Raw genomic sequence first — 27,493 nt, 5'->3', positions numbered from 1 at the left:
TTTAACATCTGGTCATGGGAAAATACCATAATGTATTCAATATTATATATAATCAAACAAATGGCAATGAGTATCTTAAATTTATGGTACTTTTTCAAATTCAGACTGTTTTAGGACCATTATTGGCTCACAAAAAGCACACAAGCGGTTGCAAGCACACAAATGTTCCTTATCGTTTCACGAATACCCCACATTTTAGTGGGTACGCAAACAGGCTATTTCGTGGGGGTTTTTTATGTGAACTTTAATTAAATACCGTATTTGCTCATAGGCGCTTATTCATTTCAAAATAGTTGTAGACCCCGCGCTTATCGGAGACCCGGCTTTTATTTTTTCAAACAAATTATTTTAGAAACTAAAGCTAAAACCTAGAAACTGACTATTTTATTTATTTTTAAAATTTAATTTCGAAGTTTAACAAAACTTTGAAAAAACAAAGAGCAAATTAATATTATTTGTCCAGGTAAAGTGCCTAAATTATGCCAGGGAGTAATCCGTTTTCGGCCGTCTTACCTGGTGCTTATTCGAGGCCCGGCGTTTATTTTGTTGCAAAGTGTTACAGACCACGCTTATTAGAGGAAATAAGGTCCTGCAAAGATTACACAATCAAGAAAAATGGCTTTGTTAAATAAACATTTTCAAGAAAACTTAAGAAAACAATTGTGTTTTGCACAAAGAGTTAAATATTATATACCCACAACGGATCTAGGATTTTCGGGAAGGTGAAGAGTTAAAATTCTAAACAGGAACTTCTTCAACACAAAATGCAGACACGAGATTCAACACTATGTATACACCGTGAGATACAGCGGTTGGTAGATGGGACAAACCCCTTCCAGTGATTAACAACTTTGAAGTTACATGTAAAATGTTAAATTTATACATGTTCTTTTTTTTTTACTTACATACTTAGTATTTGACATGCCTATATTCAAGCATGCCGACATGTTTTGGTGGATTTAAAAGATTTTTTTTTTGATAACGAAAGGCCTATATTGTAAATGAAGGATTTCAGGGATTTCCTAGCATGTTCAAAACCTAAAGTAAAGTTTGTTTTGTTTAACAACACCACTAGAGCACATTGATTTATTAATCATTGGCTACTGGATGTCAAACATTTGGTAATTTTGACAGTCTTATAGAGGAAACCTGTTACATGTTTCTATTAGTAGCAAGGGATCTTTTATATGCACCATCCCACAGACAGGATAGTACATGCCACTACACCAGTAATGGTGCACTGGCTGGAACGAGAAATAGACCGATGGGCCCACCAAAGGGGATTGATCCTATACTGACAGTGCACTAAGAGAGCACTTTACCACAGGTCTACATCCCGCCCCCTACTGGAGAGTGACACATTAAGAGAGTGGAGAAACATTACCATATAAAACAAGAGACAGCTATGCAGAGAGAGACTGAGAAAAAGCATACAGAGTAAAAATGGACAGAATGTTGTTTATATATTTATATATATATATATATTTCGCATCATTCTTGCTGAATTTGTTAACTGGTTCCAGAAATTAATAAAACGATAATTGCAGATGAGTGGGAACAGTATAAAGAAGGCAGTGGTGGTAGCGTCATGGTGTGTTGGCAGGAATTCATGACATCGGAAAAAACAATCTCATTTTCATCTTTCATGGGCACATGAATTCTTATAGCATTAGTGACGAAATCATCACACCAGTTGTCATTCCATCCATGCAGGCTTTTATGCAGTATCCAGGCTTTTATGCAGTATCCAGGCTTTTTTGTTTCAACAGGACAATGCACGTCAGCATTCAGCCAGACCAATGACTGGACTTCTTCAAGGAACAATATTGAGATACTTAACTGGCGTGCAAGATCGCCGGACTTTTTTTTCCTATTGTGCAGGTATAAAAGAAAGAAAGAAATGTTTTATTTAACGAACACTGAACACATTTTATTTACGGTTATATGGCGTCACACATATGGTTACGGACCACACAGATTTTGAGAGGAAACCCGCTGTCGCCACTACATGGGCTACTCTTTCCGATTAGCAGCAAGGGATCTTTTATTTGCGCTTCCCACAGGCAGGATAGCACAAACCATGGCCTTTGTTGAACCAGTTATGGATCACTGGTTGGTGCAAGTGGTTTACACCTACCCATTGATGTCCAAGGTGCTCAGACACGTTACTGTCAATTTTCACATTTTCGTGCATGGACCCCCCAAACATCTATTAACGATGTGGCAGTCACACATTTCATTGAAAATCTCCTGTTACTTATACTGACAAATGATGCATCAATTAAATCCATTGTCTGATTTAATTTTGTAAGTCGCAAGTTTCCTTTTATTTAAGCACATTTACATACCTGTTGACTCTCACGCATTTGTAACAAAGATCATGCTCTCTCACGCAACATTACTATAATCTCACACTTTTTCTAAAAATAAAAATATTTTATAATCGTGGTTTGAGTTGAATGGAATTATATGCTGATTATGCAGGTCTCTGAATTCGTTGCCTATTAATAATAATACAGCATATTGAACCTATCCTCGGTTCAATACCAACAATCACTCGCAGGTGCTACTGATAACCGACTTGTATATGGTTTAACATTAACTGTATTAATTAGTAAAACTTGCACCTGCTCGATTGTTATTAGAGATTTCCATTTTGGACTTCAACCAACAACAAAAAACTTCGCCCTGGACCCGACCAAGAGCCTGCAGTCCCTGGACCCTGATTTCTAATTATCTCACGCCTAAGAATTGCCACAGGTTGACGGCTCTGGATATACCAAATTTCAAAAAAAAAAAATCCAAATAGTCAAGCAAGTTGTGTCGAACTAGTTCGAGTCGATATATCGCTCGTGTCGATATGACTGACTGGTCCCGGCCAAATCAATCATTATAGAATAAAATCGGATATAAAACTCAAAATAAGTGCACAATATGCATTAATGTTCTCACTCAAAGAGCATAAAAAAACACACTGATTGTTTCGATTGCGGAACACGTGACATGATGTTGCATGTGTGAAGGTGTGATTCGAAATTAAACACTTAGTTTGTGTGTACGTTGTGTGCACACTGTGGCAATATTCTTTCTTGTTTGTTACTGGAACACTAAATCATAATCTTTGTTGTCACATTCTTTACAACATTGTGTAACTATTCAAAAATGTGACATATCAAACATAGAAACGTCTCAGGGCTGTAGGCATGCTCCAAGTTGGCACCACCCAACGAATTGTGGCGCGTAGATTTTGTGTCACAATCAGTCATTAGCCGATTGTGGGCCTGATGTCAACAAACCTGAAATGTGGATGATCATACCCGTTCAGGACGGCCAAGGGCTACAACTCCGGTGCAGGACTGATTCATTAGGACTTACACATTGTGGAATTGAAGTGAATCATCCAATCAAATTGCAAGCGAACTCCATGTTACAACTGGCATTACAAGTGTCTGGTCAGACTATTCTTAACAGACTGCATAGAAGTAACATCCATGATGTCCCTACGTTACCTCACATTTGACTGCAAGACGCATTGCTGCCAGATATCAATGGTGTACACATTGGGCTAACAGGCATTGGGCTCGGGTAATGTTTTTAGACGAGTCCAGATTCACACTAGATTTCCATGATCAACGACATTGTGTCTGGCGACGTCAAAATGAATGCTACGCCAACATCAACGTTCGTCCTTATGACCAATTTGGAGGAGGGTTCGTTATGGTGTGGGGTGGCATCACCATGACTGCCAGAATGCAGCTGCATATTGTTCATAGGAGGGTCACTGGGCAGTACTACCGTGAAAACATCCTTGCACCGATCATTGTGCCCTTTGCACATCAGACTGGACACCATTTTGTTTTTCAGGAAGACAATGCCCATGCTCACCGGAGTCTACTGGTCACTGCGTATCTACAGCAAAGGAACATCACTATACTACCATGCCCAGACCTTTCACCCATTGAGCACATGTGGGACATCATCAGATGATGACAGCCAACCGACTTGGCTAAATTATGTGCCACTCTCCAAGAGGAATGGGACAGGATTCCCCCCAAATGAATTGGATGTTTAATCAGGAGCATGCCACATCGGATTTGTGCGTGCTTGGCAAACTGCAGTGGTTTTAGTGCAAATATTGAAAACGTCAAACTGACAAGCACCAGCCCAGTTGCCTATCTGTGTCTTCTCCGGACCTACATCACTATTCTGGCTATAATCTTTAATGCCAATCCTTTGTCACATGAGTGCTTGTGTTTTACCATTAAGTAACACTTCAATAAAAGTTAATATATCTGTTATATTGTGTTATATTTGAATATCCCCTACTTACTTTGAACATTATATAATGCACATTATTGCTTAATATTAACAACTATATTGGAATATTTAATTAATAAATGATTAAATGTGATGGCTATTATATATATAACAACCACAGCCATTCAGTTCGATCCTAATGAATATGCCCTCTGGTGAGCCAGTGGTTAACTAATACTTAATGCGTCACGTCAGGAATTAGTCTTAGAACTGAAGAAACAAATGTACCTATTTTTGCAGGATGATAAAACAGGCATGTATCGCAATGTTCTGTAATAATATCCATCCCAGTAAGCCAGCAATAAGTATATATTATTTTTCAATACAAAATAAACCACAATTATCAAAGTCAAAATAACTATCATGTTTTGTCCATGTATTAACTTAAGTACTGAAATGATAAACAAAGTGTTTTCTTAGTTAAATGGTCTATTCTTTTTAATTGCCTCCACCTGTGATTCTTGATTGGCAGGTGTATATTTGGTAGGTAGCCAGACAAGATAATTAATTACCACCGTCTAAGACACAAAAATATGTACCAGTATTATTAACATCACAGGGTATAGTGAAATAACCTGCCACCCCTAAAATGGGCATTATCAGCCGTCATGCTGTAAATAATTCTGTAAAACTCTTGATTAAGTAGACTTTCCCCATCTAAAACCACAGAACTGACCAATTACGTAGTCTCAAAGAAAAGAAAATTATCACTTCGGGATTTTGGGTGGTCTTTTTTGCAATAGAGAGAAAGAAAAATACTATAACCCCATTTTTTTCTGTTAAAGCTAATTGAAATATATTTACTAAAATAGTTTTATTATATTATCAAGTCATTTATGTTGTTTTACAAGTCAGGTTGATCAAAGCAATGAGTCTTGTCGTAAATTACTGTCTTTGTTTACACTGTGCATACAGGAGTTGGTAGGAGCTGACGTCACTTCCTCCCAAGCTTGGAGTACCGGATGCGATAAAAAAAAAAAAGGAAACAAAATGGCTGCCCCCAGTTAAGGTCTCACTACATAGATCACTTTCGGGTGAAAGTTCATTCATCACGGTCCACTAAAGTTCCTAATTGTGACACAAGTTATGGCTCACATATTCACTTCTAGGAAATGGTGAAGAATTAAAACAATATGTGTGTTTAATGGTAAGCCTTCTGGTTATATTTTGCCCATGCTATTTTGTAATATTGTGCACTGACCAGCTGGAGTGAATCGGTTAATGAACCACCTGTTCGGACCGGTATTACAGCCAGATGCGGTCATCTAACAAAAACCTGAGATGGAAATGTTCTCAATTTTGGAGTGAAAATAAATGCTTATATAATGTATGTTCGCAATGGTGTATGTTGTTAGTGTCAACGAGAACTTGTTCTATTGGCAATCGTCATTTGAAGTTGGGCAATTTAACATGGATTTCAATGGCAAATGACATCTGTGTAGTGAGACCATAATGTAAAACATGAAATTACTGTTTATCCACAAAAATATAAGTTTAGTAAGCCAAAATGAAAATGTATTAGTGTAGCATCCTTGTAAAAGGTAATTTCATCGATTTGGGTTTTAACCAAGCTTATGGTGGCCCTCTTTGGGTAAATATTGCAAACGTCAATTTTATTTATTTTTATCATTTTGTTTTATTTTATTTTTTTATATTTTGGGGGAGGGTGTCAAAATGTATATGCTAGTGTTCTTACATGCAATATATAAAATAATCTGAGTGTCTAACATTGAGTTTCTCATTGTAAAAGGTCAAAATTCAAGGTCACAAGGTCATTATCCAAATTCACCCTAATTTCTGTGATTTTGTGGTTAATGAATTTTTTGGACTGTACAGTCATAGTGACAAACAGTTTTGATGGTAATGTGACTATATAACATAGTATTCTACTATATAACATAGTATTCTACTATAAAAGTAGAATTTGTATCTGCCATTAATAATGTGTGGATCTTCATGCTAAAATATACAGAAAAAACCCAGGATTTCAATACTCCATTATGCAATAATTGTTGCCCACAGCAACTATTGATGAAAACAAATATTTTTAATGAACTAACTAGATAATTAGCTTCTTTGTATGTTCCTTGTATCAGAACTACCAAAAAGGTCATACAATGTAGTGGCTGTTTGTTTGATGGCCATCTATTGTGTGGATGACCAAGGAGTAACATACTAACAATGTGATATGAAGTTTTATTGGATGGTATGGTGCATCTATCTTTTGGTGTATTATTTAAAGTTCATAAGTTACACTGGTCTAGTGTGGCTTTTCATGGTGTAAATGACCCAAATTATTAAACTGACTTCAAATCAAGTTTGACAAAATCTGTTAATAAACTTTAAGGTCTCACTACACAGATCACTTCTAGGTGAGAGTTCATTCATCACGGTCCACTATAGTTCCTAGTTGTGACACAAGTATTGGCTCACATATTCACTTCTAGAAAATGGTGAAGAATTAAAACAATATGTATGTTTAATGGTAAGCCTTCGGGCTGTATTTTGCCAATGCTATTTTGTAATATTGTGCATTGACCTTTTGGAACACGGGTATATAGTGCAAGAGACAGCTGGAGTGAATCTGTTAATGAACCACCTGTTTGGACCAGTATTACAGCCAGATGCAGTCATCTAGCAAAAAACAGAGACGGAAATTTTCTTAATTTTGGAGTGAAAATAAATGCTTATATAATGTATGTTCGCAAACGTGTATGTTGTTAGTGCCAACGAGAACCCGTTCTATTGGCAATCGTCATTTGAAGTTGGGCAATTTAACATGGGTTTCGATGGCAGATGACATCTGTGTAGTGAGACCATAGCAGGAATAATCACATTTTTTTTATTAACTCAAAAATTACGTGCTTTTCATTTGTTAAAGTGTCAGTATGTGTTGGTGGTCCGGGTATGCATCTTTCCAACACATAAAGCTCAGGTTTGACTTGTCTTTCCCTTTAAATGTAACGAATCTTTCATAATATCATATCAAAATCTATTTATATTTCAACTAACTTTGGGCCAATTAAAATTGTACACACAGCTATAAGAATGCTAAAAACTAACTGTAAAATATCATAAACAACAATGTTAGTATATTTTAGGGTATTTAAAATGACATCCGAAAGGTTCACTACACACATGTACAACTTGTTTAAACGCACAGCTTTGCCAGTTCTTTTTCTGTCGATTTATATTGAAGACCTAATTAACATATATTAGTGGCACAATGCATCCATTATTCTGTGCATTTATTAAAAAGGTTAATTAGTGCTATTATAAACAGATGACTGAAAGAAATATTAAAGTTACCAATGTTTCCTTTAAAATATTTCTACGAACCAGTCACTTTAACAAACTGCTAAAAATACAATTCAAAAATAATATCTACATATTTGACCATATAATGTTGATTAAAACATGAAACAATGTATGAACAATTTCCAATGATAATTGAAACTCTGGGGTAATGTAAACAAACATCTTCCAATTATAGCAGTGTGTTTTCAGTTGTTCTCCATTTGGTTGCAATATAATCCGTTCTACTCACCTTGACTGGAGGTTACATCGAGGAGGGTGTATAAAAATGTAACTTTTTGCATTAAGTAACTGTCGAATGGTGCTCAAGACTGCTATGTTGAAAAAATGGAATGTAAAATGTTTTTGTAACTGGAGTTTCAACCTCATGATTTGCACTTTTACACCTCACTAAAAACAACAACTTACTTTTTAAAAAGAACTTATTAACCACTAAACTTAAAAAAGCATTCTTCATCATGACGTCTGTTTTAAACAAGTGAATACAAATGCAATTGTGATATATTTAAAAAAATCAAATAAAATTCTCTGTATAAATATACTTTGAACATTTTATATTGAAATCTCAGATTTATCTTATACAACTTTTTTAAATATGAAAGATTCATTACCAACTTTAGAAGCACATTCGTTCACATAATAAACAAGTCATGCCCAAAATGTATTTCACTGGAGTTTTATTAAAAATGTGCATAAAAGTTCTTCTTTCCTTATAGTCACATATTTCTATCAATAGTGAAAGGGTTGGTAACTCATGGTTTGCTACAAAAAATAGATTTTGGTCCTTAAAACAAAAATTCATATTTTATGGTAACGAATCTTTCTGTAATGTACATTTTATCCGCTAATGTAAACAATTGTTAAAAACCCAAAACAAATTCAGTTCAAAACAGTTGTAGTTATTTTACAAACATTACTACACTAGTAAATTAAATTTGGTCTACAATTCCATGTGGGGTGGGGGGTTTTTTCTTCTCATTAATAAACATGAAAAAATGGTAATATCATAAATAGCACCCCATAAATTAGGGGAGCAATTAATCACTCAATTGTTTTCCCTGTGAGGTCTCAATTCCATGATTTTCAAGCATTTCCATCATCTGTATGAACCCTAAATTCAAACATCTAAGAAGCCCAATAACAATGTCTGGTATCTCAAACCCAGATCATGTTTTAATGGCTCAGTGTCTCTCATTATCCACCAACAGACAGCTTAGATTGATGAAGTGTGTATATGCATGAAAATAATATGTTTAAAATACTACTTAAATGATCTCCTGTCCATAGTCATAAAGATTGGTGAAAACTGCATGATCTACATTTAATAATCATTAGTATTTAACTTGTGAGCGAGATCTCTCCTACGTACATCCAGTAGAGCATTCGTGAAGTGTTGCTTTCTGGCATTCTCTTGTTCTTTGTACAGCCAGATCCAGATTGCCTGATTAATCTGTTCCCGCACATTGCGTGGATAGTTCTCAACAACCATATCGATGTCATCTTCTTGAACACCAAGAGATCGAACGAAAAACCGCCAGTCTTTCGCCAAGTGATTCGTGAGAAACTTCACCTCTCTTGTCAGATCTACAAAGTAAAGATCTAATTATGTATCTGTACAAACAAACATACACACTATTGAACACACACACCCTTCCATATAAATATTTGAGTCATCACATGGGGGAAATCTACAACCTGGCAAAGATATTATATGTTGACCTGCTTTGGTGGTTGTGTTTTCTGAGATTGTTGATTTTACATGGGAAAAGTAAACAAATGTCACATTCATAAAAATAAGGTTAAAATAAGCAAAGACAGCAAGATTGAACTTCACCCACTCATAACATGGTACATTTTTTAATACCTTTCTTGTATGATTTTCAAAGACTAATTTGAATGAAAACTAATTTGAAAAACTATTTTTGTCTGTTCTCAGTTGTACTACTATATGCTTACGGACTTATTGAAAGAAAGAAAGAAAGAAATGTTTTATTTAACGACGCACTCAACACATTTTATTTATGGTTATATGGCGTCAGACATATGGTTAAGGACCACACAGATATTCAGAGAGGAAACCCGCTGTCGCCACTTCATGGGCTACTCTTTCCGATTAGCATTAAGGGATCTTTTATATGCACCATCCCACACAGGGTAGTACATACCACGACCTTTGATATACCAGTCATGGTGCACTGGCTGGAACAAGAAATGGCCCAATGGGCCCACCGACTGGGATCGATCCTAGACCGACCAAGCATCGAGTGAACGCTGTACCACTGGGCTACTTCCCGCCCCATTGAGTTATTGAAGTAACATGATTGTCACAGTGTCTGGTAAAACTCTTTTTACAGATACTTGACAAAAATATATGGTCCTTATGTTTTAACATAAATATCTTTCTGGATGTCTGTTTATATCTTTCTTAAAACTCAAAATGCAGCTTATATTTTTTTAACCAAACAATTTTACCATTAGAAACATTCATTTGTTATATTCGTTTTCTAAAAATGTTGTCTGTCCATGTCCAGGCCAATGACATGTTACAACACCACGAGAACATCGCCATATTGTTCGCCTCCATATTCATGATCGAATGCTGCCAGCTGCCAGGACTGCACCAACTGTTCAAGGTCGACGAGGGGTTATCAGCGCAGACACTGTGTGTCGCCGTCTTCACTCTGCTGGGCTGCGTGCTCAACGACCATATGTTGGACCTATCCTGACTGATTGACATCGAAATGAGCACCGTCGTTTGGCAGGAAGGTATCGTCATTGGAGATTACAACGTTGGCATGGTGTGCTATTCTCTGACGAATCCCATTTCCATTTAAGGGTGTGGCATAGGCATGGAGAACGTTACCACAATGACTGCCTTGTCCAGACGGATCGATGGGGTGGAGGGAGTGTCATGGTGTGGGGCAGGATCAGTTATCATCACTGAACAGCACTCCATGTTTGCCGTGGCAGAATGAATGCCATTTACTACCGGGATAACATCTTGCAAAATCACATCATTCCCTTCTTTCATTAGCATCAGGATATGCACACATTTCAGTAAGACAACGCCCGAGCGCATACAACACATATTACAACACAGTATCTAGCGAACTATAATGTCCCTTTGTTTGAATGGCCAGCACTGTGCCCTGATTTATTGCCAACAGAGCATCTTTGGGATTACCTTGGTCAACGCATCTCATGTCGTCTACAAATGAATAACCTTAGAGAACTGGAAAATGCACTACAGCAGGAGTGGAATGCTATCCCACAGAACACTATTCACAGACTTATCGGGTCGATGAGAAGATGTTGTGTTGCTGCAGATGTTGGTCATACGCGCTGCTGACCCCACGTGTCTTTCATATGTAGATGAATTAAAACTAATCAATGATTGTGCATCCTTTTTTGTTTGTTGTCATTATCAGTCATCCATCTATTGTTCACAACAAAAACATTTATTGCTCAGGTATTCTTTTTGAAATCCAAACATTTCTTGGTGGTGCGTTTTCAATGCTGTTATATATATTTATAATACACTCAGCGTCACTATTGAAGGGTTACTCATATTGTTAGTACTAAACATGTTAACGATGCCCATCCAACACATTAATTATGAAAGAAGGAATGTATGGCCTTCGTGGATTATGTCCAGAGTGAGGTTTCCTAAGTAGCATTTGGATTTCAATATGTGTAAAAGTTATGCAAACATATGTACCTACTATCAGCCCAACAAATGGGATGTCTTAACGCACCCATGTCTGACATTTTGTACGTTGTGCCCGAGGCTCGCATAATACAATTTTTATTCCTAATATATGATATTGACGATACCGAAAAACACTCTGGTAATAACCTCTCTCTCTCTATATATATATACAAAAGCAGTCAAAAATTAGTAAGTTAATGCACATAGAAAAATTGCTGTGACAACAGACATTAGACCCCTCCCTCTCTCCCTTTCCGTCTTATAAATATCATAGAAAGCATTAACATATTTAAATAGCATATTTTGTTTAGATACTATTGTTTAAATATGTACTTTGTAAGGCAGTGACCATGGCTCCCCAACCTGTTTACTGCCTATGTTCTGGGGGCAATGAATCTTAATTTTTTTTTTTTTTTAAATACAGCCACTAATATTTTATGCAGAAAAATATATTTGATATGTAATTACAATCGCTAAAAAGTCTCTATAACATCTTAAAAACTGCAGCAAACTCGGGAATGTCCATGTGGTATTTTAGTTTGTAATCTGTGTATCCAAAATGTTTACCTTACTAGGCAGTGGTGTTCATTATTACTAAATAACTGTTCAAATGGGGTAAAAAAAAAAAAAAAAATCCACTATCTGCTTTAAAGGTGCAGACCCTAGTTTCAGCCCATGAAAATAAACATTTACTTTAGTTAATCTACAAATCTGCAACACATTTGAATAAGGTTATAAAAGAGTGAAGCTAAAGTCTGTGATGCTTAAATAGGAAAATACCATCTAAAAGTAACTAAAGCTTGTCTTGATAACCATCTGACATTACTTCTCAGATGAACACGCATTTTTAGGATTATAAAAAATTTATTTTGGGGTATTACACAAACCTGGATGAACAGAACTACTTCAGTAGTACGAAAATGAATAGTCTAAATAATAAAATATAAATACTTCTAAGTTAAATTATCAAAAACTGATTTAATAATAATAGTGAACAATACATCGTAGTGTTTATAAACCACGGTCTGTCACTTTAATAATATCAACATCTAAAAATGTCACTTTATTCCTTGAATATGTGTGTGTAAATTTAATGGCCAGGTGTTGTTCATTGCCATACTGAATTAATTTATTTAGATCTTGCTCAGAACGGTCCCAAATAAAGAATATGGCATCTATATATCTAAGCCATAAGATATGAATTTTCCAATCTAAAATCAATGCCATACCAATATTGTGAGATGTAAAAACCATTAACAAAGTTGCTGACATTTTATTGTAAACAGATATAATATATATAATATGGTAGTACTGTAACAATTGACATGTGAGTAACAAGTTAAGATGAACGAGGTCAGTGCTCTATAGCGGCTAAAAACATTCCCTGGTGACTAAAAAATAAAATCACATTCGCCAGTTTGTGACTGTTCAATAATTTGATTTTAATCTGTAAACAAAACTGGACATCGGAAAACACAGTGGACCAGTAGCAATTTATCTTCCATAAAACGTGTTTTTTATCGGTAGTTTGTTTGAAAAATAAAGATTTTCCAGTATTCAAGAGTAAACATGGTGACGTTCGGGAGGTAATACTTCATTATGATGTTACCTCCCTTAACTCGAATTTCAAGCGTTTGCAAAATAATTCGATTGTTGAGTCACTGTGTGTCTTTACTTGTCTGTTTGAAACTCAAACGTTAATTATTTGAAATGTCGACTTCAAATGTGTTATTCTGCGAATAGTCTCGTGCTTATCGTGATAAAGGATCCCTCCACGATAACTACGTCTCCAGTCGTGAATGTTGTTTTAATCACGTCATGTTTACCAGTGGAGGAAAACATGTTTCTATTTTCATGACTCGACTTTAGACGGCTTTAAAAACACAACTATTTACAAAACAGTATTTATGGGTTTACAAGGCAGTATGTCACGAAAATAAATACTATTTAAATCAAAAGTAAGGTAGCCGATTGGTAACTACTAGTAACACGTTGAAGCCTGGTAGATATTATCACAATGATTTTATTTAACTTTTAATGAGTACTGCAATTTAAATGCATACATGTGGAAATGGTTTCATGGAATTTAAAAGAAAGTGCTAGTATTTTGTGACAATCTGAGATCCGGCCTGTATTCAAGGCAGCTCTCTATTCAAGGCAGGCTTCCACTTTTTTGTATGCAAAATATTCTAAAACAGCCTTGTTGTAAGGTAATATTTTAATGTTGGCTACCAAACCTTGTTTTTTTGTATATGTGCAAAGTTCTTGTCTCACTAAGAAATGAAAAACCCTTTTAGTTTTTGACATTATGCAATGGATATGACGAGTATAACGTGGTCATCAACTTGATAGCAGAAGATGGCCTTCTTAGAAGGTACACTTCTATTCAAGGCAGTCCTCTATTTGTTTTCGAGACTCTCTAAGCCCCCCCCCCCCCCCCCCCCCCCCCCGTCGGTGGGCCCAATGGGTTATTTCTCGCTCCAGCTAGTGCACCATGACTGGTGTATCAAAGGTCGTGGTATGTATTATCCTGTCTGTGGGATGGTGCATATAAAAGATCCCTTGCTGCTAATCGAAAAGAGTAGCCCATGAAGTGGCGACAGCGGGTTTCCTCTCTATATCTGTGTAGTCCTTAACCATATAGTTGACACATATAACCATAAATAAAATGTGTTGAGTGTATCGTTAAATAAAACATTCTTTCTTTCTCTGAGACCCGGCCTCTAATCGAGAGGATTTATGGTAGTTGTTGAAGATGGCAGCATATTGAAGTTAACTTGCATACACTGACAATATATTCTCTCCTGTGACTCTCATGTAACTTGTAAGGCTGGTTGAACGAGACTATACAGTTTTTTGACAGAAGCAAAATAAGATACATGGTGAATAACAAAGGATCGGTTTATGCGCTTGATCTAATACAAAACATGTTCGGACATTGTCAAAACAAATGAACCAGTATTGCACACCCAACCCTTCTCGAGTTCAAGTGCCCTTATTTTTAAAAATATAAATATATATACAATGTGAATGTCTGATGCATGATCTATAAATTACATAGCATCATGTATCCAATAAATTAGTACCATAACTACACATAAATCATATATTTAATTAGATTGGAATAAAGCTGTCTGGTTTAATATGAACATTGTTAATTTTTATTCACTAATTTACGAATTGTTTCGTTTCACATTAAAGTGGCCATAGGCCAGATTTCCAAAGCAATTCGACATACATGTTATCCGAATATAGCCGAAGCACTAATTAATTGAATCCATGACGTTTCGCCCCCAAGCCAGTTTGCCCCCAGTCAGATTGTCCCTATGTCTGTTCGCCCCAAACCATATCCCCCCCCAAAATGTGTTAGTTCACCCCCAAACCAAGTCAGTTTTCCCCCACATAGAAATATGTAATAGATAGTCCGTTTTTTAAAGTAATCATCTGATCAGGTGAATCCTATTTTTCTGTCACACTTATCACACATATAGTAACTGAAAATTCTATTTAATGATTTTGAGCTGTTTGTCAGTCCTTCTGATGATTACACCAACTGGTCATGGGATAGACACAGCCGGGTTAAGGAACAAGGCCTCTTGTCAAGACTGCACATTCAGCCACATCATTGCTAAGCTAGAACAGCTTGCATTTTGTGAAGGCCATTGCATCAAAGTTGCAGAAAAATGGATTAGATGTACTTGAAGCATATTGCATGATTCATTCAACTAAAACAAGGATACATCTGCACACGTCAGTCGAAGGGACATATTGACAAGGTCGTGATAGTTTCCATGAACCATTAATTATTGAAATTAATATTGGCAACATTATCCAAACTACAGAACTGAAGTAACAGATGTATGTGAAAAATCGTCGGTATGTATATTAGTCTGATAAAATGAAAAATTAAGTCCTGCAGGAATGGACAGAAAATTCCTTGCATGTCATGGAATTCACAATGGACTGGTTTGGACTTTGTCTAGTGAGATCCATGATGATGTTTCAGAATCAAGTTCGATCACAAGATGCCTTGATTATCTACATGAACCATGGGATTAACAAACTAAGTAACTGTTTTAAAATTAATATATATATTTTTTTATATTAAATTGTGTGTCTGGCATTATATACTTACAACCTGTAAATATCAGCCCAAAACAGTTCTTCAATTTATACTCCAAATGACATTTCAGACTATGTATATTTATTTGCCTTTTACCAAAATCCTGCATCCATCCTAGCCCTGAATATTCAAGTATATCGTTACACCCCTAATATGGAAAGAAAGAAATGTTTTATTTAACGACGCACTCAACACATTTTAGTTACGGTTATATGGCGTCAGACATATTATGTAGTCCCACAGATATTGAGAGAGGAAACCAGCTGTCGCCACTTCATGGGCTACTCTTTTCGATTAGCAGCAAGGGATCTTTTATATGCACCATCCCACACAGGGTAATACATACCACAGACTTTTTGATAGACCAGTCGTGGTGCACTGGCTCACTAATATGGACTAAAAATAACAAATAAACTTATAAACAGAAGGAACAAATACTGATAATACCAATCCACATTAAAAACACTCAACTAAATCAACACATAATCCATGAAGGCGTAGATTTTTAATGAGAGTAAGAGCGAAGGAAGCAAAGGACTAACTGGAAGATTTTAAGCCATCCCGTTGGCTGCTGGGATGTTCAGACCAGTCTAGGGGGGAATGCCATTAGTTTGAGGTAAAGTTAAGTTGGGTATACAATATATACAGCAACATAAATTTAAACCATAAAGCTCATAGTTCATAATTTTTATTATAAATTAATGTTTAATGAAATCTCAGATATACCAGTGGTATGTAGGATTGATCACACTAACCAGTATATCAAAGATTCAATCTAGTTAAAATTAGCTCCACTATTACATGTGGATCTAACACCAGCCAGTTGGAGCTCATGTCCACCAATCAAAACCTTACTTGCAGAATCCTGCCAGTGATTTAAAAATAATTTGAAAACATTCCGAATTATCCTGAGGGTATACGACATGTTTCGTGTGAATTACGAATGCCTTAAAACATGTTTTATTTTATAAAATAAATAATTTGTAATGTAAAACTGAAGACTGATTTAGTTTTTTTTTATTTTATAAATAAATAAATGATTTTTAATGTAAAATTGAAGACCGATAACCCACCCAGTACGTATTGGTATGGTTCGCTGTACTGCGGCCACTAAAATAGACTCACCCGATATTTTTAGAATTTGTATGCTCCCAAATAACGTTATAAAAGGCGAAGTGTGATTGGTCAATATTTAAATTATTATTTACAGATGAAATGTTACCTGAACATTGGGGACTACGCAGTGTTGTTAGTTTTAAATCACTGGCAGGATTCTGCAAGTAAGGTTTTGATTGGTGGACATGAACTCCAACTGGCTGGTGTTAGATCCACATGTAATAGTGGAGCTAATTTTAATTAGATTGATCAAAGATTGTGATACATACGAATAACTGGTTAATTACTGCCTTACAGGGGCAGTGAAGTCAAATACGAGCCTCATCGGTTGGAAATATATATACCCAGACCACCAACACACACTGGCAGTTTAAGAAATGGAAAATGTTTAATTTTAGAATTGATGAAGAAAAAACCCATGATTATATTCCTGCTAACTGGGGGCAGCCATTTTGTTTCTTTTTCATTGTGTCCAGTACTCTAACTTGGAAGGGATGTGACATCACCTGCTGTCAACTCCTGTATGCACAGTGGAAACAAATGCAGTGCTTTGCGACAAGGTGCTTCGCTTTCATCAATCTGACTTGTAAATCAACATAAATGTCCAGATAATATAATAAACTATTTAACTAATTATATATAAATGTACATTAACAGAACGAAATGGTTTTATAGTATTTGTCCATCTGAAAATATGCTTTTAAAAAATGCATACTATTGAGCCTATTGGTACGTTCAAGAAAAAACGACCACCCACAATAACCAAGTAATAATTTATTTTCTTTGGGACTACGTAATTAGTCAGTTCTGTGATTTTAGATGGGATAGTCTACTTAATAGTATTACATGTGTATTCGAGTGTGTGGTAATATTATATGATTGCCTGTGTGGAAGTGTTTAAAAGAATAGAAATGAATAGAAATGTTTTATTTAACGACACACTCAACACATTTTATTTACGGTTATTTGGCGTCGGACATATGGTTAAGAACCACACAGATATTGAGAGAGGAAACCCATGTCCGCCACTTCATGGGCTACTCTTTCCGATTAGCAGCAAGGGATCTTTTATATGCACCATTCCACAGACAGGGTAGTACATACCACAGCCTTTGATATACTAGTCGTGATGCACTGGCTGGAATGAGAAATAGCCCAATGGGCCCACTGACGGCGATCGATCCCAAACTGACCGCGCATCAAGCGAGTGCTTCACCACTGGGCCACACTTGTATAAAGTTACGGGGAGGGATTTAGCTCAGTCGGTTGAGCGTCAGGATTTAGCTCAGTCGGTTGAGCGTCAGGATTTAGATCAGTCGGTTGAGCGTCAGGATTTAGATCAGTCGGTTGAGCGTCAGGATTTAGATCAGTCGGTTGAGCGTCAGGATTTAGATCAGTCGGTTGAGCGTTAGGATTTAGCTCAGTCGGTTGAGTGTTCGTCTGAGGTGCTTGTGTTACGGGATCAAACTGCATTGATGAATCCATTCAAATGATTTTTTTTTTCTCATTCCAACCAGTGCACCACAACTGATCAAAGGCTGTGATATGTGCTTTTTTGTCTGTGGGATGATGCATATGAAAGATCCCTTGCAACTAATGAAAAAATGTAGCAGGTTTCGTCTCTAAGACTGTCATAATTACCAAATGTTTGACATCCAATAGCCGATGATTCATAAATCAATGTGCTCTAGTGGTGTCGTTAAACAAAACAAACTAACTTTTTTGGATAAAATTACAATAAAGTGAAATGAGTCTGTGATGTTGAAACATGGAACTACCATTTATCCTTTAAATATAAAATTTTTATTTTCGTCTTATTACAAACAACATGTTGACCAGAAACACTTCAGTTATATGGAATTGGCTAATCTAAAGTAATAAAATCTAAATACCAATTACAGGAGACAATATTTCAAATCTAAGGTAACCGGAAGTAAGTTCACGTGAGTTTTACTTAGGTAACCAATTGTTCGGTTTAGTTAATATAGTTGTTGTAACCGATGAGTTAGGAGTTAGGCCTACCTAATTCTAAAACACTACGGTTCTATGCTACATTGGTGGTTCAGATGTATTTAAAAACAAACTAATTTTCTCTTTCATTACTGATATATGGTACTTTTAATTTTAGAATGTAATTGTTCACCACGTAACCAATTGGTGGTTCTCGTGATTTTAAAGTTCTGTAATCGACACGCTTGAAAAGCCGAACAGAACAACAATTTTCGTGAAATATTGTGCCCGGTATTAGTAACCAAGACATTGTAGTAGCTACAGACAGACAAGCTGCTACGGCTTAAGTTTAGTAATTCTTACTTCATTGCACATTGCTAAGAAACAGTATTATTGATCTGGAGACGACCACATTGGAAGCGTTCTGTATTGTTTAAAAAAATATTAATACCCAAAAATTAATAATAAATGTTGTTTTTAAATTGTATTATAACATTGTCAAACTTTTCAAAGGCTTAAAATGTCAAACAACAAAAGAAAATGAAAATTCTATTGGAACTTAGATGTAAAAATTTCAAAATCATATTAATGATGTCATTTGTACCATGTTCCCCCACAGGTATTCTGGATAATTTTACCCAGGAATAGACTGGACCCAAACTTTCTTAAAACCCCAAAATTAGTTGGTATAGTACAACAGTTGCCAATTCGGTAATTTTTAGAGCACTTTTGGGTGGTCTCCTGCACACCTAAGACCACAAATTAAGTGCCTCTGCTAGGTTAGGTGGTTAAGGGTTTGAAATGTGTTTAAATTGGACACTGCATTCCATGTGCTTTGACCAACAGCAGTTCTCTTACTATCATCTATCTAAATAATTTCCAAAATTTTAAGGCACGTAACTTTACCCTCCATACCCTCTAACAGAAACCATGTCTAAATACATGTATATGTACATAATTTACTTACCAAGTACCATGAGAAGATCTTCACCCAAAAACAAATGGTTCTGAATCAAACAATTTGACAAAACCTCAATAACTAATGTATGATACACTATGTGAATTTAAATTGATGTTATGCTGCTTCTTTTTTTTTCTTCTCCCCACATGTACGACAAATAAAAATTAAAATATGCCTATATTAATTTATATGCTCAGCTTACCTGGACCCCGATATTCTCTTCCTGGAAAAAACGAAAGGTGATTTGTAGTTAGTACAAGAATCTGATTATCAACTATTGCATATATTTCTACTAGTATAAAAGCATTATTTCACAATTTTTTCACTCATTTGGCTGTTTTTTAATTCAGTAATTTCTTCAAAACGTGTGAAATGACATGACTGACAGTCTGCCATCAGTCAGACGACAGCAACATTGGCCCTTAAATTTCACCATACTCCGTGATTTTGATCTGGTTGAAATAAATGGCAGCCATTTTGAATTTCACAGTTTTCCCACTTAAAAAGGTTTATCTCAAAACTTAAATTGCTGAAATGGTGATTTTTTCCAAGTCCTGCCTAATAAAAACGTTAGCGGGAGTGTGGTAACAAAAAACATGGCTGCCATGGACAAATTAATGACATCATAAATTTTCACTTATTAATGGGAAAGATATATTGAACTTAAATTTCAGACTTCTAAGTTACTTTGTAAATTGCTAAAATTATTTTATTTATAATTTCCCCCTAATTTTGAAGCCCTTTAATTCTACTTCTGTTCAGGATATAACATCGATCTTTCTATTAATAGGTTACACAATATACATGTACTTGGAATAAACCACTCCATACTGGTATTTTGTACCAAAGTGCAAAAATAATCATTTCATGCTGCCTTTCAAAACCAATACAAGCTTAATGTCCAATTCACAACAATATAACCACTCATTTGATTTTTTTGCCAAAAAATATTTTATTCAGCCCTCTAAATTAACTTTTCTGTCTACGAGTCAAATGGCACCTAGTTCTACAAATGTAGGTACAAAATAACATTTAAGAGCCATGTTTTATACCTATACCATCAATGTTCCAAACTGCGTTCGACTAATGACAAAAACAAGAATATGATACTTACATAAAGAAAATTCTATATTTTTCAGTTAGGGTACATGAAATAAAATATATTCCAATCAGTTAATGAAAAAACCCCAACAACATGGATGTAAAACGAATCCATTCTAGTAAACAAAAGTGTAACATCATATAGTAAACAGGAAAGGGTGGTAGTTTCTAACTGCATTCAGGCACATGTATTTGGGAAAATAACCATTCCACGCATATGTAGTTCTTAATTTTTAATTTTTTAAGCTACTACGTGATAAAATATATGTTTCTTAACTATGCACAGCTGACGAACACTTTAATTTTTTTTTTTAAAGAAAAAAAAATCAGGTTGTCAAGCCTTCTAGTCCGGCCTACATATGTTTTACCAACACCCATTGCTAACACTTGATCTCATTACGTTCATACCAGTCAATAGTTTGTAAAATATCAATTTTCCAATAAATTGAATCTTAATTAACACAATTTATACACTCAAATTTATTTATAATAGTTATGAATGGATTATGTCTACTATTCACTATACTAGAGGCACCAAAATGTAGCATACCTTTTGCAAATCGAATATAATAATTGAAAATAAATTGTAACAACAGGGGGCTTAAAATTATAAACATTTTATTATTTCGCCTTGTTGATCTGGCACGTGTGAGGTCATGTGACATATCAGAGATCAGTTTATATATGACTGTATTCAGTGACTAGCATGTCAAAGTATCTATACCGGTGATTGTCTGTTTTCAGCAAGTAGGTTCTAAGTCTCCACTATGACACTTTATGAAAGCAATCATGAGGCATTGATTGTAATTAATAACAAGCACTTGGTAGTTCTGCACTTGTGCTCGGTAGTTCTGCATGTGTGCTCGGTAGTTCTAGGTTGCTTTCGTAGTTATCGGTTGAGCTTGGTTGAGCTCCACCAATAACAGTGCAAATATAGTAGATAGTTATGTTGTAGTTTTAAGGGATCCTCAATTTGAAATTGCATATTTAGATTAAAAAACAAAGAGTTAAAGTTTGTTTTCTTTAAAGGGACATTCCTGAGTTTGTTGCATTGTAAGATGATTCCTACTAATAAAATAGTTCAACAATTAAACTTACATATTAAATATATGTTCTCAGGGCACAATATTTCACGCAAACCGCCGTTCTGTTCGCGTGTCGGTTACGCAAAATTAAATTTACGCGAACCGCAAATCGGTTACGTCGTGACCTGTAGACGTTCAGAAATTAAAACTTGCAGACTTCACGATTATAGTAAGTTTATTCATGCAGACATACTGCTAGTATTCCGACATGTTTTAGACTGATTTTTAGATACTTGATGTGCAGCAAACCAGTAGCCAATGGTATATTGCAATGGTTGTAACTTGCGACCAAAGGCTCATAGCAGCACTGGAAGATTGACGGCCCCACTCTAAGAAGAAATAGGAAGCGGGGTCGGCCCCTACTACTCTTTTCTAGACTTTACTTTGCTTTATAGTGATACCATCTCGTATCCTCCGGAGTCGGGCCCGTCTGCACCACTATACCAACCCATGACCACTGGACTATACCCTAGTCTGATACTCTCTCTCATTCAGACGGATCCGGTTTCTCAAGATCTGTATTTCAGCACAGCACTACACCTTCAACGGATTGGATTGCCTATAATTTTACAAAGGTTGAACACGGTTTTAACGTAAACAAAAATGTCACAAAAGCTAAAAAAATACTAACATCGCATAATGAGCTTTAAATAACAAACATTTGGAACGTCACTGTAGTATAGAAGTACCATCGATAAAGTGAAAGTACCATCGCCACCTCAAAATATCAGTGTCAAATTGTGGTCGTTCTTTTCATGTTATTATAAGATTTATTTTTATTAATCAAATCATGCACCAATGAGTAGCCGGTTTTATAGTTCAGAGGAACTGGATATTTGTTGTTTGGGATTTTGGTGGGTTTTTTTTTAAATCTGGCGTATACTAAATTTTACAAATCATCAGTGACAAATGGTAGCCTTTATTTGTTATTTATATAAAAAAAAATTATTAGTCTAATCATGCACCAGTGAGTGACTGAGTGTTTTGCATTATTCTTCAGAGAAACCAGGGAATGGACATGTTTCCTACAAATGTATCTATTTTGTTTCAGTACTGGGCCGATATTAAGTCCTTTTACAATAGTGTTGACTTCAGCAAGCTGCACAGAGGTTCTAGAATACGGTGCCCGAGAACAGTGGTTTTTAGATTCGGGCAACTAAAAATTACTTTTTGCAATCCCGATGGCAAGTGCTGAATAATAATAATAATAAATCTACAATGCTACGATCGTACGAGAACAAAGGAAACATCTACAAGTCACTTCTTTCGATTTGCAAGCATAAAAAACTGTTTTATAAAACGTTTTCTTTTGTATTTTGTTTTAACTTTTATGTTTGACCTAAAAATTATGTATTTAAAATATAATTTCAACGTAACTTTGAGGTAACCGATCAGGTAATCCACAGGTTACGCAAATATAATTCACGTAACCGAACAATTGGTTACCTAGGTAAAAACCACGTGAACCGACTTCCGGTTACCTCAGATTTCGAAATATTGTCCCCTGGTTCTTGTTTAGAATATCAGTGTCTGTATATTTAATGTGTTTTTGGTCGTCTTAATATTTGTAAGAAGCCCAAACTGGATTTTGTTTTCAAATAATTTTGTAGTAACGAAAAAATTATATTTTAGGAAATAACTGAAATTTAACCTAGTACAAATATTAGAACGGTCAGAAACACCTTTAATATACAGCCACTAATATTTTAAGCAGAAAAAAATATACTTGATGTGTAATTACAATCGCTAAAAAGTCTCTGTTAGTCGATAACATGTTTAAAAGTGCAGCAAACTCAGGAATGTCCCTTTAACAACACCACTAGAGCACATTGATTTATTAATCACTGGGTATCATTTGGTAATTTTAACATAGGAAACCTGCTATATTTTCCCATTAGTAGCAAGCCTGAAGGGATATTTTACATGCACCATCCCACAGACCATTCCCCTGCAATTGCTCAAGTGGGCAATCAGCAATGCTGGGAGTTTTTAATTTTCCACAGCACTTTTTTGCCTTGAACTATATTCAGGGTTTTTTCAAAGGTATGTTTTTTGGCCGTGGACATTTTCTTAAGTTTAGGGGTTGCAGACAGTATAGCACATACCACAGCCTTTGATATACCATTTGTGGTGCACCGGCCAGAACGAGATATAGCCCAATAGGCCCACCGACAGGGATCGATCCCAAACCAACTGCGCATCAAGCGAGTGCTTTACTACTGGGCTACGTCCCACCCTTTATTTGGATAATGTTAGATAATAGCTTGGAGATTGTTTATTGAAGGTAGCATTTTTAAATTTCTTTCTTTTTGTTTTAGTTTACCATACTTAGCAGAGGATGTTCATGTGTTCTTAATGCAATTGTTACACAAACTTGGCAAATCGTTTTGATTTTGTGTATATTTGGGGGATATGCCCGTCATGTGATTCAAAATATAATTATATGTCACATATCAGTTCTCTAAATTACCGTTATTTTTTTCTGATTTATGGACTGTTGCCATAATTCAATTATTTTGTATAAAATATCAATACCATCGACATCCCAAACTGTGTTCACCTAACGACAAAAAAACGAATACGATATTTACGGAAATAAGTATTCTACAATTTTCAGCTACAATATGTGAAACAAAATAGATTGCAATCAATTAATGTAAAAGATCAACAATGTGGATGTAAAACAAATCCATTCTAGTAAATAAAAGTGAAACACCCTCCGGTAAACAGGAAAGAGTGCTATGTTTCTAACTGCGTTCAGGCACATGCGTTTGCAAAAGGTATTGTACCATGCATGTGCGGTTCCTCGTTTTCTATTTTCAAGGCCACTACATGAAAAAAAATATGTTTCTTAACTATGCACAGTTCACGAACACTTTGTTTAATATTTTTTTAAAAGCAAAAATTTAATTTGTCAAGTGTCCTGGTCCAACATCCATCGCTAACACTTGATGTCAATATTGAAAGGCATTATGTTCATACCAGTGAATAGTTTGTAAAAAAAAATAAAAAATTAATGAATTGATTCTTAATTAACACAATTTATACACTCAGAATTATTTATCCTCCCAAAATATGTTTTCGAATAGATAAGCAAATATTGCAAATTTCTGTAATAAATTCTGAATTAAAAGCTAAATAATCTTTTTTAACTGTACATTGGAATATAATCCACAAAACAGACGGAATTATAGATGTTAAACACAATACTGCATGGCTGAAACAGAAACGTTTTTCCGACATAGTGTCTGGATATCATTTGTTTTCAAACATGTGATAGTTTCTGTAAATAAACAATGTTCTGTAGCAGCACAAGAATGTTTATGTATGGTATGCCATGTCTTGGATGTGAGCAAGAAGTTTAGCTTCTTCATCCTTGGATAAAAAGGTTTGAGGTCCAGATTTGCAACATGACACGTCAATCTCCCTCTACAGTGATCATACAGTGTTGTAACTAGGACTGAAAATCTTTTGGCAGTCTTACGGATGTCTGCGACCGTTTATTACAGCAGAATATGCCTTAGAAAGATTTTCTTGGGTGTAATGACGGTATCTGGATCTTTCAGTGCGAGACGTAGTTTAAAAAAGAAAAAGGAACACTTACCTTCAGAAAAGGAATATTGTAAAGTCTCGCAGACATTAATAAGAAATGGTCTAAACAGGCTTCCATATTTTTCTAAAAGAATCAGATTTATTTCCCTTTAAAGTGAATGACGTATTCAATAGTGATATAAACAAAGCAGATGGCACATCGAGTGCAGATATAGCTGATGCAGTAAAGTGCTACGTTTGTATTTACATGATGGTATATACACAAAACTTGGACAGTGATTCATTAACATTATTTTTCAATAAATTAATTGCCATACTTACACAAGGAAGTTTTATAGGCAACATTTTTGTACCGAACAATGCACAACCTCTTCTTGTCAATCTGCGATGTTTGTTGACATCACACCTTCCATATGCACATGGAAAATCGCATATAAATGAGCAGTTCGAAAACATATCATGTTCGAATTTATATGACAGTACGATACAATTGTTATGAATGGATTATGAATGCCATTCACTACAGTAGTGGCACAAAAATGTAGCATGCTTTTGCAAATTGAATATAATAATTGAAAACAAATTCTAACAAAAGGGGTCTTACAAATCATAAAAATTAAATGCTTTGGCCTTGTTGATCCAGCACATGTGAGGTCATGTGACATGAACCAATGTTAATTCATCTTCCTCCATTTTAAGTAAATTTTTACGAGTCATGTGGACCCGATATCAGTAATTTTAAGGAATAAACAAAAACGACTTAGCTAAATTAATGGTTTTAGGGGTTTGTAAAGTTTTGTATTTAGATACTTGTTTGAACTTTATTGTTAAATGTTCCAAAAATGTGAAGAAAAACCTCACAGATAAGTCACAAGCAGACGACGACAAATTGGATGTTAACTGCACGAATCGTGTGCAAGAAAACAAAGTGAACGGAGTTGGAAACATAACGCAGTTACGGACGTGAACAATACATGTATGTGATATGGTAGTCTGAGTACTCTGACTGTAAGAGAGCTAGACGGACATTTGGTCATAAATACGCTCTCATTACAGTCAGAGACCAAGCTATGTATTTTTTTGGCAATTGACGACAACCAAAAAGTTGTCAAAGATTTCCGCTCTAATACCACAACAATCCTATGTATGACGTCAAATACAGTTACATCGACCATTTTCGAGTTACTTGATTAAAAAAAATTCAGATATTAATCACTAATACACACACTACAGAAAGAAACCCGACAGCACCCACATTCAGCTAAGCTTCGGCAAACTCTGAACAGCAGAATTCTAAGTTCGCTGACCTATATCGTGATGTTGCGTCACATGATCGCCCACTCAGCCATTCTGTCTTCCAGGGGCTGTCTCAAAACGACAAGTGCCCGACAATCACAAAAAAAGTTTGTTTTATGTAACGACACCACTAGAGCACATTAATTCATTAATCATCGGCTACTGGATGTCAAATATTTGGTAATTTTATCAGTGTTAGAGAGGAAACCCACTACATTTTATCATTAGTAGCAAGTGATCTTTATAGGTCTATGCACTATTCCACAGACAGGATAGCACATATACCACGACCTTTGATATGCCAGAGTGGTACACATGCCAAGCAGGCATACCTTGAGAAAACGTGAATGTAATAGTGTGTGTGTGTGTGAGTGTGTGTGTGTGTGTGTGTGTGCACGCGCGTGTGTACCACTCTCTGTCGCTTTGGTGATTGTCCACAGCCCAGTGGTAAAGCGCTCACTTGATGCATTGTCGGTCTTGGATCAATCCCCGTCGGTGGGTCCATTGTGCTATTTCTCGCTTCACCCAGTGCACCACGACTGGTATATCAAAGGCCGTGGTATGTGCTTCCTAGATCACTTGCTACTAATGATAAAATGTAGTGGATTTCCTCTCTAACACTATGATAAAATTACCAAATATTTGACATCCAATAGACGATGATTAATGAATCAATGTGCTCCAGTGGTGTCGTTACACAAAACATACTTTTTTTTGTGATTGTCGGGCACTTGACGTTTTGAGACGGCCCCTGGAAGATGGAATGGCTGAGTGGGCGATAATGTGACGCAACGTCATGATATAGGTCGGCGAACTTAGAATTCTGCTGTCCAGAGTTTGCCGAAGCTTAGCTGAATGTGGGTGCTGTCAGGTTTCTTTCTGTAGTGTGTGTATTAGTGATTAATATCGGATTTTTTTTTAATCGAGTAACTCGAAAATGGTCGATGTAAATGTATTTGACGTCAAAC

The 27,493-nt window shown here is 35.7% G+C and overlaps 1 protein-coding gene across 2 annotated transcripts in view; it reads right to left on the bottom strand.

The window, feature by feature from the left end:
* Positions 1–1,189: 1,189 nt before the first annotated feature.
* Positions 1,190–27,493, bottom strand: part of LOC121378606 (FAS-associated death domain protein-like) — a 27,751-nt gene continuing 1,447 nt past the window's right edge. Inside the window, exons 2-4 of one of the 2 annotated variants that reach the window (XM_041506864.1) lie at positions 19,694–19,714; positions 9,002–9,216; positions 1,190–1,870 (exon numbers count right to left, since the gene is read on the bottom strand). In XM_041506864.1, the coding sequence (XP_041362798.1) occupies positions 1,814–1,870; positions 9,002–9,216; positions 19,694–19,714 (293 nt within the window). In that variant the 3' untranslated portion in view covers positions 1,190–1,813. Of the gene's footprint in view, positions 1,871–7,408; positions 9,217–19,693; positions 19,715–27,493 lie in introns of those variants that run through there. The other variant, XM_041506865.1, reaches the window with a different exon arrangement.

Source organism: Gigantopelta aegis, chromosome 8, assembly GCF_016097555.1.
Source record: "Gigantopelta aegis isolate Gae_Host chromosome 8, Gae_host_genome, whole genome shotgun sequence".
Classification (NCBI taxonomy): domain Eukaryota; kingdom Metazoa; phylum Mollusca; class Gastropoda; order Neomphalida; family Peltospiridae; genus Gigantopelta; species Gigantopelta aegis.
This window is presented reverse-complemented; position numbering and strand designations above follow the sequence as displayed.